The 10,844-nt window shown below is 35.3% G+C and overlaps 2 protein-coding genes across 5 annotated transcripts; one reads left to right on the forward strand and one right to left on the reverse strand.

Moving 5' to 3' along the window:
* Positions 1 to 3,053: 3,053 nt before the first annotated feature.
* On the forward strand, positions 3,054 to 4,403 carry LOC133699249 (auxin-repressed 12.5 kDa protein-like). Its single transcript, XM_062122430.1, has 3 exons — positions 3,054 to 3,237; positions 3,324 to 3,552; positions 4,077 to 4,403. The coding sequence occupies exons 1-3, from the start codon at positions 3,132 to 3,134 to the stop codon at positions 4,111 to 4,113; spliced, it is 372 nt and encodes a 123-aa protein (XP_061978414.1). The 5' UTR covers positions 3,054 to 3,131; the 3' UTR covers positions 4,114 to 4,403.
* A 1,737-nt stretch (positions 4,404 to 6,140) lies between these two features.
* LOC133699248 (putative E3 ubiquitin-protein ligase RING1a) lies at positions 6,141 to 10,844 on the reverse strand. 4 transcript variants are annotated; one of them, XR_009843261.1, is made up of 11 exons: positions 10,362 to 10,839; positions 10,196 to 10,247; positions 8,925 to 8,983; positions 8,592 to 8,673; positions 8,358 to 8,478; positions 8,231 to 8,272; positions 7,277 to 7,795; positions 6,938 to 7,045; positions 6,616 to 6,825; positions 6,412 to 6,513; positions 6,141 to 6,308 (listed from the first exon to the last, which is right to left on the reverse strand). XR_009843261.1 is itself a non-coding variant. In XM_062122427.1 (10 exons), exons 1-10 carry the CDS (start codon positions 10,528 to 10,530, stop codon positions 6,472 to 6,474), a joined length of 1,404 nt encoding a protein of 467 aa, XP_061978411.1. In that variant the 5' UTR covers positions 10,531 to 10,838; the 3' UTR covers positions 6,141 to 6,471. The 4 variants fall into 4 exon arrangements, 2 of the variants coding, with proteins under 2 accessions (XP_061978411.1, XP_061978413.1); XR_009843260.1 differs by having other exon boundaries at positions 6,141 to 6,319; XM_062122427.1 differs by having other exon boundaries at positions 6,141 to 6,513; positions 10,362 to 10,838.

The raw sequence follows: 10,844 nt of genomic DNA on the forward strand, positions 1-10,844 counted from the left end.
AGGAAACTAACAAAAAGAGACATGAGATCAAATTTCTTTAATGAAAGGTTAGGAGCCGATCAACAATAGATAGAAAAAAAACTAGATCATTGAATTGACTATTGTTGTTATGCTTGCTGGATAAATTTTTTAATATAAAAAATATCTAAGCATTACTTATTAGATTTCTAAAGAGTTTTTTTTTAAATTATAAACTCAAAATAATGATATGTTTTTTAAATATTTATTCAATGGTGTATTGAATGATATATATTTTTTAAAAAAATATTGACTAGAGAATGTTATATTGGATCGACTCGGGTTAATCTGTCAAATCTGTGACCCAGATCATATGATCGCGATAACTTTATAGAAAACAAATTAAAATAAATTATAAAAGTCAATTTACAATCAACTTAATATTAAATGAAAAAGTTAAAAAAAAAATTAAAAGGATTAAAAAAAAATATCAGAGTCAACGCGGAATAATCCTATAAAAAACAAATAAAAAAACTATGAAATTCAATTTCCAATCAACTCAGTGTTGAATGATAAAATAAAAAAAAACAACTTAAGTCAACTCGAGCTAATCTGTTAAATGTGCGACTTAAATCATGAGACTAAAATAATTTTATAAAAAATAATTATAAAAATTACAAAGCTTCATTTCCAATAGATCCAATGTTGAAAGTTGAAATCAAGAAAAAAAAAAGTAAATTCATAAGACTAAAATAACTTCACTTAGGTTGTATTTGTTTTGCAACTGCTTTTGCGTTTGCAGTGCAACAAACACAACAAGATGTTTGGTAACAAACCAAACTGCATTTTGTATTGTGGGATCCACTAAAAAATTAAGTTTAAAATGCAGTTTTTACATATTTTTGTAACCGAGTTTCGTAAAACTCTGTTTGTTTTTGTGTTTCAAAAGCACTTTTGCTTTTGCGTTTGCGGTGCAACAAACACAGCAAGTTAATTGGTAACAAACTAAACTGCGTTTTGTACTGTGGGGCCCATTAAAAAATTGAGATTGAAATGCAGTTTTTACATACTTTTTAACTGAATTTTGTAAAACTCTATTTATTTTTATCTTTCAAAAATGGTTTTGAAAAAAATTTATTTTTTTTCTTTACTTTAAATTAATATTTTTCTTGTGTTTTCAGATTATTTTGATGCTCTGATATCAAAAATAATTTTTAAAAAATAAAAAAAATTATTTTGATGCATTTCCAAGTAAAAATACTTTGAAAAGCGACCGCAAATCACATTTCTAAACACAATTACCAAACATTTTATACATGTTTTTGCTACACATAAACCTTAATCACAATTTTTTCCAAATACGTATTTAAATCCAACTAACCACATTTAATTATATTTTTTTTAAACTTATTTTTTTTAAAATCATAATTATAAAAGCCACCTCAAAAACAAACATGTTAAAGTAAATTGAAAAAACTACAAAATTTAATTTCCATACAATCTAATATTAAAAAATAAAATTGTATAAATAAATAAATAAATAAAAAGATAAAGTTGTTGAAAAATAAAATTTAAAAACTATATATAAAAAAAAATAAATCAAATCAATCCCATCATGAAAATAAATATACAAATAAATTAAGCAGACGCCATGTTTTTAACCCACGACTTTTCCTTTTCCATGTGAATGTAATTCGATGGATAGTATATTGCCACGCAAAAACAATATACTTTACAAACAAGGAAGGAATTATAGTACTCTTCTATCTCATGTGATGGTGAAATTTATGAAAAAAAATTTAAATGGACTTTTCATGTATTTAATAAGATCCCCTTCACAAACTCATAATCATGCATGTCTTTATGTAAGGCATCAATTATATGAGAAATCAAAAGCAGAAAATGACGTCCATGAAGACGAAGCCTCCTCCAAGCTGCCTATCTCAGAATATTAATGGTATGGAATTAGATGTGCATGGCACGGTGAACTTGCTTCGCAGCCGTCAGTTTTTTTTTACATCAATCCATCTAAATCATCAAAAATTATTTAAAAATGTTAATTTAATATTTTTTTTATATAAAACATATTTAAAAAAAATAAAAAAATTCAAACACATTTAAAAAAAATTCAAAAACAGTTTCAAATACTCTAGCGATCAACATTATAGTGGACCGTATTAAATCTTTTTATTTTTTTTTATTTTTATCTAGGTGTCTTCACACTATTTTAAAGGGTGAGACTAGTCTTATTCGGGGTTCATAACTACCCCTTCCAATAAGTACGTTTTCTAATGATTGAATTTGTGTTCTCATAAGATATAGTAGTATCTTAATCGTTAAACCAACAGTTCATTGGTATCAATCCTTTTTATTTGCATCTAAATAAGTTATTTATATCTAAAACAAATGTATTTATAAAAATAATAATTCCGAGACATGATATATCGTGCAATAAAAATATAAGAGGAAAAACGCTACTCCCGTTTAATGGTCTTAATGATTACTTTTTTATTATGAAAAATATTGTCGCAATCCATATTTATCTCTACCCATTTGTTTATTAAATAAAAGTTAACCCCGGAAATCAATTAATAACTAGATTAACCTAATTAAAACTTAATTTAACTTTTACGAAAAAATCAAAACAAATTCATTTGGATGACCCACTCAACTTGGATCTTGGAATCATATAGTAGAGGTTTAATAACTTTATTCTAAAAATACTCACCTCATCAAGAATCGAAACCATGATGGAAGGAATGGGTTCCACGTGTCGCCATCGAAGATAACATCCCCCAACTTTAAGGACCCCACAATGACCCCTAGAATAGGGCAGCCCATTGTTTAGCAAGGGTACACTTGGGAACCTACTCTAATCTAGTCAGATCACGAATTGATATTATTTTGCGGGCCCCTCCTTTACTAAGTCTTCATCCTTATCCATCCTTTTACTTTGTCCACTTCCCATCTTCTTACCTCCACGTACCCTTCATGACCCGTTTTTAACGCTGTCTGGGCCTTCCCAGTAAATGTGACCATAGTTAAATCACACTTGGAAGTAGATAAAAATTAAAACACCAAGCAATTGTTCATAGATATTTATCCATCTTCTTCTATATAAGTGAGCCAATCTCCATTGAAGGGAGACAGAGAGAAAAGATAAGCTAGGCAAGATGGTTTTACTAGACAAGATGTGGGATGATGTTGTTGCTGGACCTCAGCCAGAACGTGGCCTTGGCAAGCTTAGAAAGATCAGCACCAGACCTCTTAACATCAAAGGTATGATTACTAATTCTACGCATCTGCATATCGTTAACTGTTGCCTTGTTTAATTTTTACTGATACTGATGGTTGTTTCTGGTCAGATATTGACGTCGGAGAGGGGAGCAGTCCTGTTAATAAGTTTCAGAGGTCCATGACTATGCCAGGAACTCCAGGGACACCGACGACACCAGTGACCCCTACAACCCCAGTGTCGGCGCGTAGCAATGTTTGGAGGAGCGTGTTCCACCCTGGTAGCAACCTTGCTACTAAGAATATTGGTGCTCACGTTTTTGACAAGCCACAGCCTAACACACCCACTGTCTATGACTGGTACGTAAACCCAAAAAACAAAAATCCAAATTAATTTGCATATGAATATATTTGTTGAATTTTAGTCTCCTTCATATAATGGTTAATTACTTGCTCAGAAGAAACTTATTTTGTTCTCGTGAGAAAGGGAAGGAAAAGAGTACTGTTTGAGATTTTTCTTTCTTAATTTTTACTTGAAAGGCTTTGTTTTGAAAATCACTAGATAATTAATTAAATTCACGTGAATTTTCGAGAAGGTTTTTTGTTTTTGTTCTACTTTATGATGTTCCGTTTAGATTTTTTTTCTTTTATTAAAAATAAAATAAAATGAGAGGAATCTCCAGGTGTTATAATGGCGCGTGGGAGTAGACCTCTCTCTCTCTTATGCATGCATGCAAGTAGACACGATATGGTATAATTATTTTCATTAATTGTGCTTCAGCGGACTCAAGCCATTGGATCTGCATCTGATGGCTTGGATCTGCCAATTGGATTTGTTTCTTGATCGTTGAAATGAGATTTTGTGTTGTATCTGATGATCACAGGATGTACAGTGGAGAGACGAAGAGCGAGCATCGTTGATGAGGGTGCCTTCAACCAAGGTTGCCCATGTAAATACGTACTGTGTTTTGTTTTTCAGTACTGATCTGCAATATGTCTCGTGTTGTTATAGTTCTACGGTTCTACCGTGCCTGGAACATCCTGAGCTGACTAGTTTTGTATTGATCTTTCTTTCTTGTGAGATTATCCCAAGTTATGTAAACATTGTACGGTTGGTTGGTCTTGTTGTGAATCAAAGATCAATCAGATGGTGATGGTGACGATGATGATGATGGCTTATTAAATATAATAAGAAGTTCTTGTTGATGCTATCTAATTACGTGCCTGTGCTTATCTGCTATCCCACTTGCTCCTTAATTTATTATCATGGAGAATTATGAAGAAGACGATCAATAAATTATTATTTAAAGGAAACTGATCCTAGGAGAAGGGACGTCTTGCGATGGATTATTGGATAAGGAAAAGGGGATGCATGTGGGGATCCAATGGCAGGCTAGCTGCCTGGCATGTCATCACTAGTCGAGGAATTGGATATTGTATCAGTTTTGTCCTAGATCAAGGCGGTCCTTTTTTAATGATGATCAGGACTAGTTACCATTTCTTGAACAATAATATTTAGCCCCTGTATTTTTAAATATATTTACTTTTTGTTTTTTTTCTCTTTTGTTTCAAGAACTGTAATTGGCTGTTAATATATTGAAAGCTACACTATTTATTCAAAAAATCACCAGTGTCCTCGGATTTGTTTAAGTTAATATATAGCCAAATATATCTTGGAAGAAAAAAAAACTGAATTAGTAGTGTTTACGCACTTTATTAATGAATGAATAATAGAGGGATTAAGTAATGAATAGATAAGAATTAGAGGGATGTACACGGGTACTGTATAATAATTTACGAAAAAGAAATTGGTTGAGATGTAGCTCTCCGGTTACTATTGCATGGGGGACGAGTCGACGACCACTCTTGTGTGATTGATCGAAGAAATTGGTGTTCATCTTTTTCAAGGGAAACATTAACCGGTGAAGTTAGCGAAAGGTGGGCTTTAAGGCTTCTTGGTTACTGGAAAAATAGAAAGAAAGAGCCGAAGAACTTTTGATGTGCATCATCGTTCGATACGGTTCAACATGAAACAACTCGATTTTTAGCTTTGTGCCTTCGCATTTAGCCTGGAGAATAGGAACTCAGGCTTGTTGCTGGGTCATCAGGACTTGAGCTCTTCCCTATCTTCCCCTGTGGGCTATGCCTCTGCTTTTGTGAAGAAGAGAATATTGGCAAGCGAATGCCCCACTGCAACAAGTCAAGTTTTTGGCAAGCTGAATTAAGAAGTCTATTCATAAAGAAAAGTTGAATCCAACGTGTATTCGTAACAACCTCCAATGCTTCAAGAGTATCCAGTCTGCTGAGATTGGGTGACTTCGATGTAAAATCAAAACTGAACTTAGTTATGCGGGAAAACAAAAAATAGACAAGAGAAGACGTTGTCGTTATATAAGCAATTCGTCCATATGGCTGAGTTCCACTGGGAGTTGGGAGCAGTGGGAGCTCCTAAAATTCTAGAGTCCCTCTTTGTATTCACAAATAATGAGAAAATATTAGGTAGTGTTTGATTGTTATTGGAAATAGTTATTTCCTCAGGTTTATCTTCAACCAAACACACACTGTACACACACACACACATGATCTAACAAAACATGGCAGCCCACAAGTGACCACGATTTCGACAAGCATGGCTAAATTTTAGGATTTTCGACGACAACATGTAGTGACCACGATTTCAACTAGTTTTTACCTGAAAATTTAGAAGTTACATAAATAAAAGTAAAACTACATCCTTTCCCGTTAAAAAAGAAGGTGGAGTCTCTTGTTGCTTGAAATTATGGTAACATGCAAGATCATTCTTCAATGCTCCAACCACATCAGAATTTATGGGTCCCAATAAATGGGGCCAGTGTGCACTAGAAAATATTGGCATGATGGAACATTCAAGCGCCAGAGATATTTTTCGCAAAGCACCTGAATTACAACTTGGAAACTTGGGGCAATAATTTGCTCACGTTCAGTAGAAATAAGCTCAATTAATGCTCGCAAGAATTTAAGCAGAAGATTGGAGCAGTAAATAATCATAATCACAGCATTGCACATGGTCGATAGGCAAGATCTTGAACGAAAAAAATTGGACAACTGACAACCATTTATGCTCATTCATGTTGACCCTGTACAATTACTACCATTTGTATAACGTCAGATCCATGAACATGCACGCTATGAGAAAAGAACCGGCAGAGGTCCCCGTTGTGAGTGTATATATATCTATACCTGTGTAAAAGCGAGATGTAGAGAACTTGGTATCCATGAGGATTTTGCCAGGTAATGTCTCTACCATTCGGACTTTAACACCTTTTTCCGATATGCCAGGAGCTGCGAAAAAAAAGGGCAAAAGGAAATATTTTTTATGGTGCTTATACAACTATTCTCATCTGCATGGATATAAATATATGTTGACTAGGAAAAGGAGCTCACCAGGTGCCCGTGGATGAAATTGTTTGTTTTAAGTCTTCCCAAAGTTTCTTGTTCTTCTAAAACTTGCAATTTATCTTTGCATGGATCAATTATACCAGGTTTAGAAATTGGAGTACTCCTGGAGATTGAAAAGTCGACCTTAGAATTCATCTCTCGGACCAAGTATATCTCCACTTCATTGGCTTGCAAAGAGGTTTGGAAAGCAACATACTGCAATCGAACAAAGAATTGATGACCAATTCTACACGCTGACATCAGGAGCACTTAAAATAAATGAGGTGTCATTATTAGAAAACAGGATATAGGTTAGAAGAAAAATCACCTGACACAGTTTATTAATAGACAAAGTTGGCCTGCAGCAAAGGTATGGGCGCTGCAAACTGGGTACTCTTTGCTCATCAAAAGAAACAAGCATGAGGTTGATATCAAACTGAAATAAAGAACGCGGGACAATCATTTCAGGGCAGTAAAGTGAGAGCTCAAGGTGAAACAATAATCTAGAAACAGATTAGTGTCACTAAGTTGACAGTCATATGGGTTAAATGCAGAGCCTGTGACTCAGAATCCAGAACCGTTTGATCTGGTTTAAAGCTGCAATTAACGTTCCATAGTTCCTCATTGTATGCAGTTCACAACATGACCAGCCATGGATCAGCTTTACCTCATTATCATTTCCCTCCAAGTTCCGTAGATAATCTGCTAACTTAGAGATGCGACTGCTTCGAGCATTTTTTACATTGCTGCCGTTTGCACTGCCATACCGGGTGTGACTCCGCATGCCATTTTTTCCCCAGGCAAGCCTTTCTGAGGAGCCAACTAGCCCAGAAGATCCCCCCACAGATTCTTTATTCACTTCTGAATCATTTTCATCACCACCTCCATCTGCATTAACAGCAGCTGAACGAGCACCTGCCCATTTCTTGCACCTTTTTGGTTTGACTTCTGCACTGTGCTCGTCAGCAGATGATGAATCTTTTCCTCCATCACCATTTGCATCTTCATTGTCATCAGATCCTTGAAATCCAGCCATTCGATAATTTCTTCTTCCCCTAGAGTGGGCATCTCGAAAACGACTTGGTGTTCTCCTTGCAAATGCTGCTGCTGTCACTTTAGCTGTTGTTTTTTTTCTACTCAGAGCTTCAGCCTGTCGATGAAAAGTCTGGGCGATGGTAGCCTGGATCTGCCCAAATAAAACTTGGCATTAAATACCTTAAGGGACGGATTTGGAGAAGTCATATGGCATTTTACTGCATAGGATTCACCACCAAGGCCTAGAAGGCTAACACTCAAAATGGCAAAATCGGTGTTACGCATCATAAAAAATCTGTATTAAAAATCAAGTCAAAGAGTACTGTACAACTGATAGAAACATGAAAGACTACAACATATGGATTCACGTGGACATAAAGATGCGTTCGATCACATTTCATGGTTTGACAATTCCAGCAGTGGTAGAGCTATTGATGGACCTATAGCATGTATACATGAAGAATGATATAGTCTTCTGCTAGTGTAGTTTTCTATGGTGGACTAACTAAATTCATCAGGAATCTCAAGAATGTATGCATGTGAATCTGTATTCAAAAAGACTTGAAACAATAAAGGAGTATCACACCTGCTTATTGCGAGCCTTCTCATCTTCTTGGAAAGCCAATTCCTACAACAGATATGCAAACAATTGATGATTGAAGTTCAATATTTTTATACAGAAAACAGATTTCAGTAGGATGGAACCTATTTACCTCTTCCTCATATTTGTCAATATCTGGATACAAGGCTGAAATTAATGCATCATAATTTGGGTCATCTCTCAAAGACCTACGACTGGCACAATGTGTGCGGCAAGCAGGGCACTCATTGTTCCTGTAGTGAATTTCATTATAGATTTTTAGTAGGGTGGATTTTTAATCTAGAACGCCTTCTTTAAACAGATGTTAGGGTGGAAAGAATCATTGAAGGCAACAAGATTTTGGTACCCGAGCCGCATAGATTTGTCAATGCATTCCCTGCAGAAACGGTGCAGACATTCCATCACTGTTCTTGTTTTGCGGATAATACCTGCACATAAAAAAGGAGAAAAGAATTTCGTACAAACAAATATTTCTGCTCGTGTATAAAGGGAAAGTGGCTATTGTGACTAGAATGTAAGAGATAATGAGCATACAAGCACTTCGTGAAGTCATTGAGCTATTTATGTGTCCTAGAGAAAAGTTTTTCTTAAAGAGCAGAAAACAAACATCTTGTTATTCCAATTTAGGAATAGTCAAAAGTTATCACGAGGTTGATAAAGCAAAGACCAAAACTCACACCTAGACAGATTGGACATTGTACTTCCTTGCGTATCTCAGACAACTTCACTACAACATATCTGCAAACAAGCACCACCACAAACAATATCAGTCACTGGAATATTCACAGCCAATCATTGATGTCTAGTACTCAGCAACATTCTTTTTCCTTTCTTCATGCATAAGAATTATCATCAACTTATTGCTTTGTATGCCTGGGATATTTATGAAAATCAAACTTGATTAGTGGCACCATCATGCAGAAAAAAAGTATGAATCTCATTTTTTAGATCCATACTTTTCCTTAAGTTGTCGACATAATACACTACAAACATGAGATCGCATGATGGTCTAGACTACTCATCCAATAAAAGAAGGGAACCATTTGGACATTGCATTATATCAGATCCCATACCACTAAATCCCATGATTGAAAAAAAAAATCAAACTATTCATATGCTAAAATGTAATCAAAGAAGCAAAAGAGATGTTATATGCCAAACAAATTCATCAAAATTTCAAAAAAAAAAAAACTAGGTTCACAATTATGACAAAATTGCACAACTCATATGCTTGCTGCTTTGTCCAGTATCATCATTCAGCTCCTTGGAAAATGCATGTATATTCCACAGCTCCACATGGTATAACAAAAATAAAAATAAACAAATAAAAGTATTAAAATTCCCCGACTCTCAAATTTAAACAACTGGGTCATCGAGCTGGTTAACAGTTAATCAGCAATTACTAAGCTGCCAGTTAAGCCACTTCCTAGACCAGCTTGTTCCTCTTGAATTAATCCAAGTACTCAAGAACTTACTTCAAACAAATTCACACTGCATATCCAAAAGGAAAATAAACAAATATACTCCAATCAAATAACCTGGAAAACATGCAAACACCGGAATCTTACCCAGCATATACAAAACTTTCAGCCACATAAACAAATCCCGGTATGAAACTGCCTGCAATTATCTTATGACCAGCTACATATATATATATATATATGGTAACACAAGAAACCAACTTTCATGCACAAAAACCAATTCGAGCCAAAATCACCAAGACCCTTTAAACCCAAAACCAAAGTCCACACTCCATCGTACGCGGTTGAGAATTCAACGATATATAGCTAGCCATTGCAAGAAAAGAGAAGAGAAAACTCAAGAAACCCACAAAGCTTGTCCACTAATACACTAACAAAATGTAAGAAACAAGCAAAAAACGAAGATCCCGAACAAAAAAGCAACAGCATAATCGATAAAGCAAAGCGATCCAAAACAAGAAAAACTTACTCTTCTTTCACGTCTTCGTTAATACTCGAAGAAGACTGGCTTCGATCGGATTCTGTTAAAGTGAAAGGCAACAAACTTAGCCAAAAAAAGTTGATCGAATCCAAAACAAAATGCACAAAGTGAGAACTAATGTTTGTTGTTATCTTAGAAATCTATGCACACGTACGCTCATCAACACCACCACCACCACCATCATCATCAATATCGTCTTGAGGCTGTTGCTTTTGTTCATGGTTATTGTTGTTGTTGTTGTTAGTGTGGTCTTGTTGCTGCTGAATAAGAGCATCATCATCTTCCTTTTGGAGGGTCTCATGGGAACGCTTCTGGGCTGGCATTTTTTTCGCTCGGAAGCCAATATATGCAATAATAATAATGAAGCAAAGGAATTGAAGGGGATTTGCTGTTGTTTTGTTTTAATATTGGTGATGCTTTGCTAAATGGTAATGGCTAGTGTCTGGCTGGCTGCTGCTGCCGCTGCTTGATTCTATAGAGACAGATAGCGAGGAATGAAGGTGGTGCCGTGGTGGTGGTGGAGTAGCGCTTGAGGTTTGGCTTGACCTTTCCTCGTTTTAGAGAGAGAGAGTGAGAGAGAGAGAGAGAGAGGCGGATGGGTAGAGAGGCTGTTTGTCGTGCCAATTGTATTTACAGG

Source organism: Populus nigra, chromosome 7, assembly GCF_951802175.1.
Source record: "Populus nigra chromosome 7, ddPopNigr1.1, whole genome shotgun sequence".
NCBI classification, from domain to species: domain Eukaryota; kingdom Viridiplantae; phylum Streptophyta; class Magnoliopsida; order Malpighiales; family Salicaceae; genus Populus; species Populus nigra.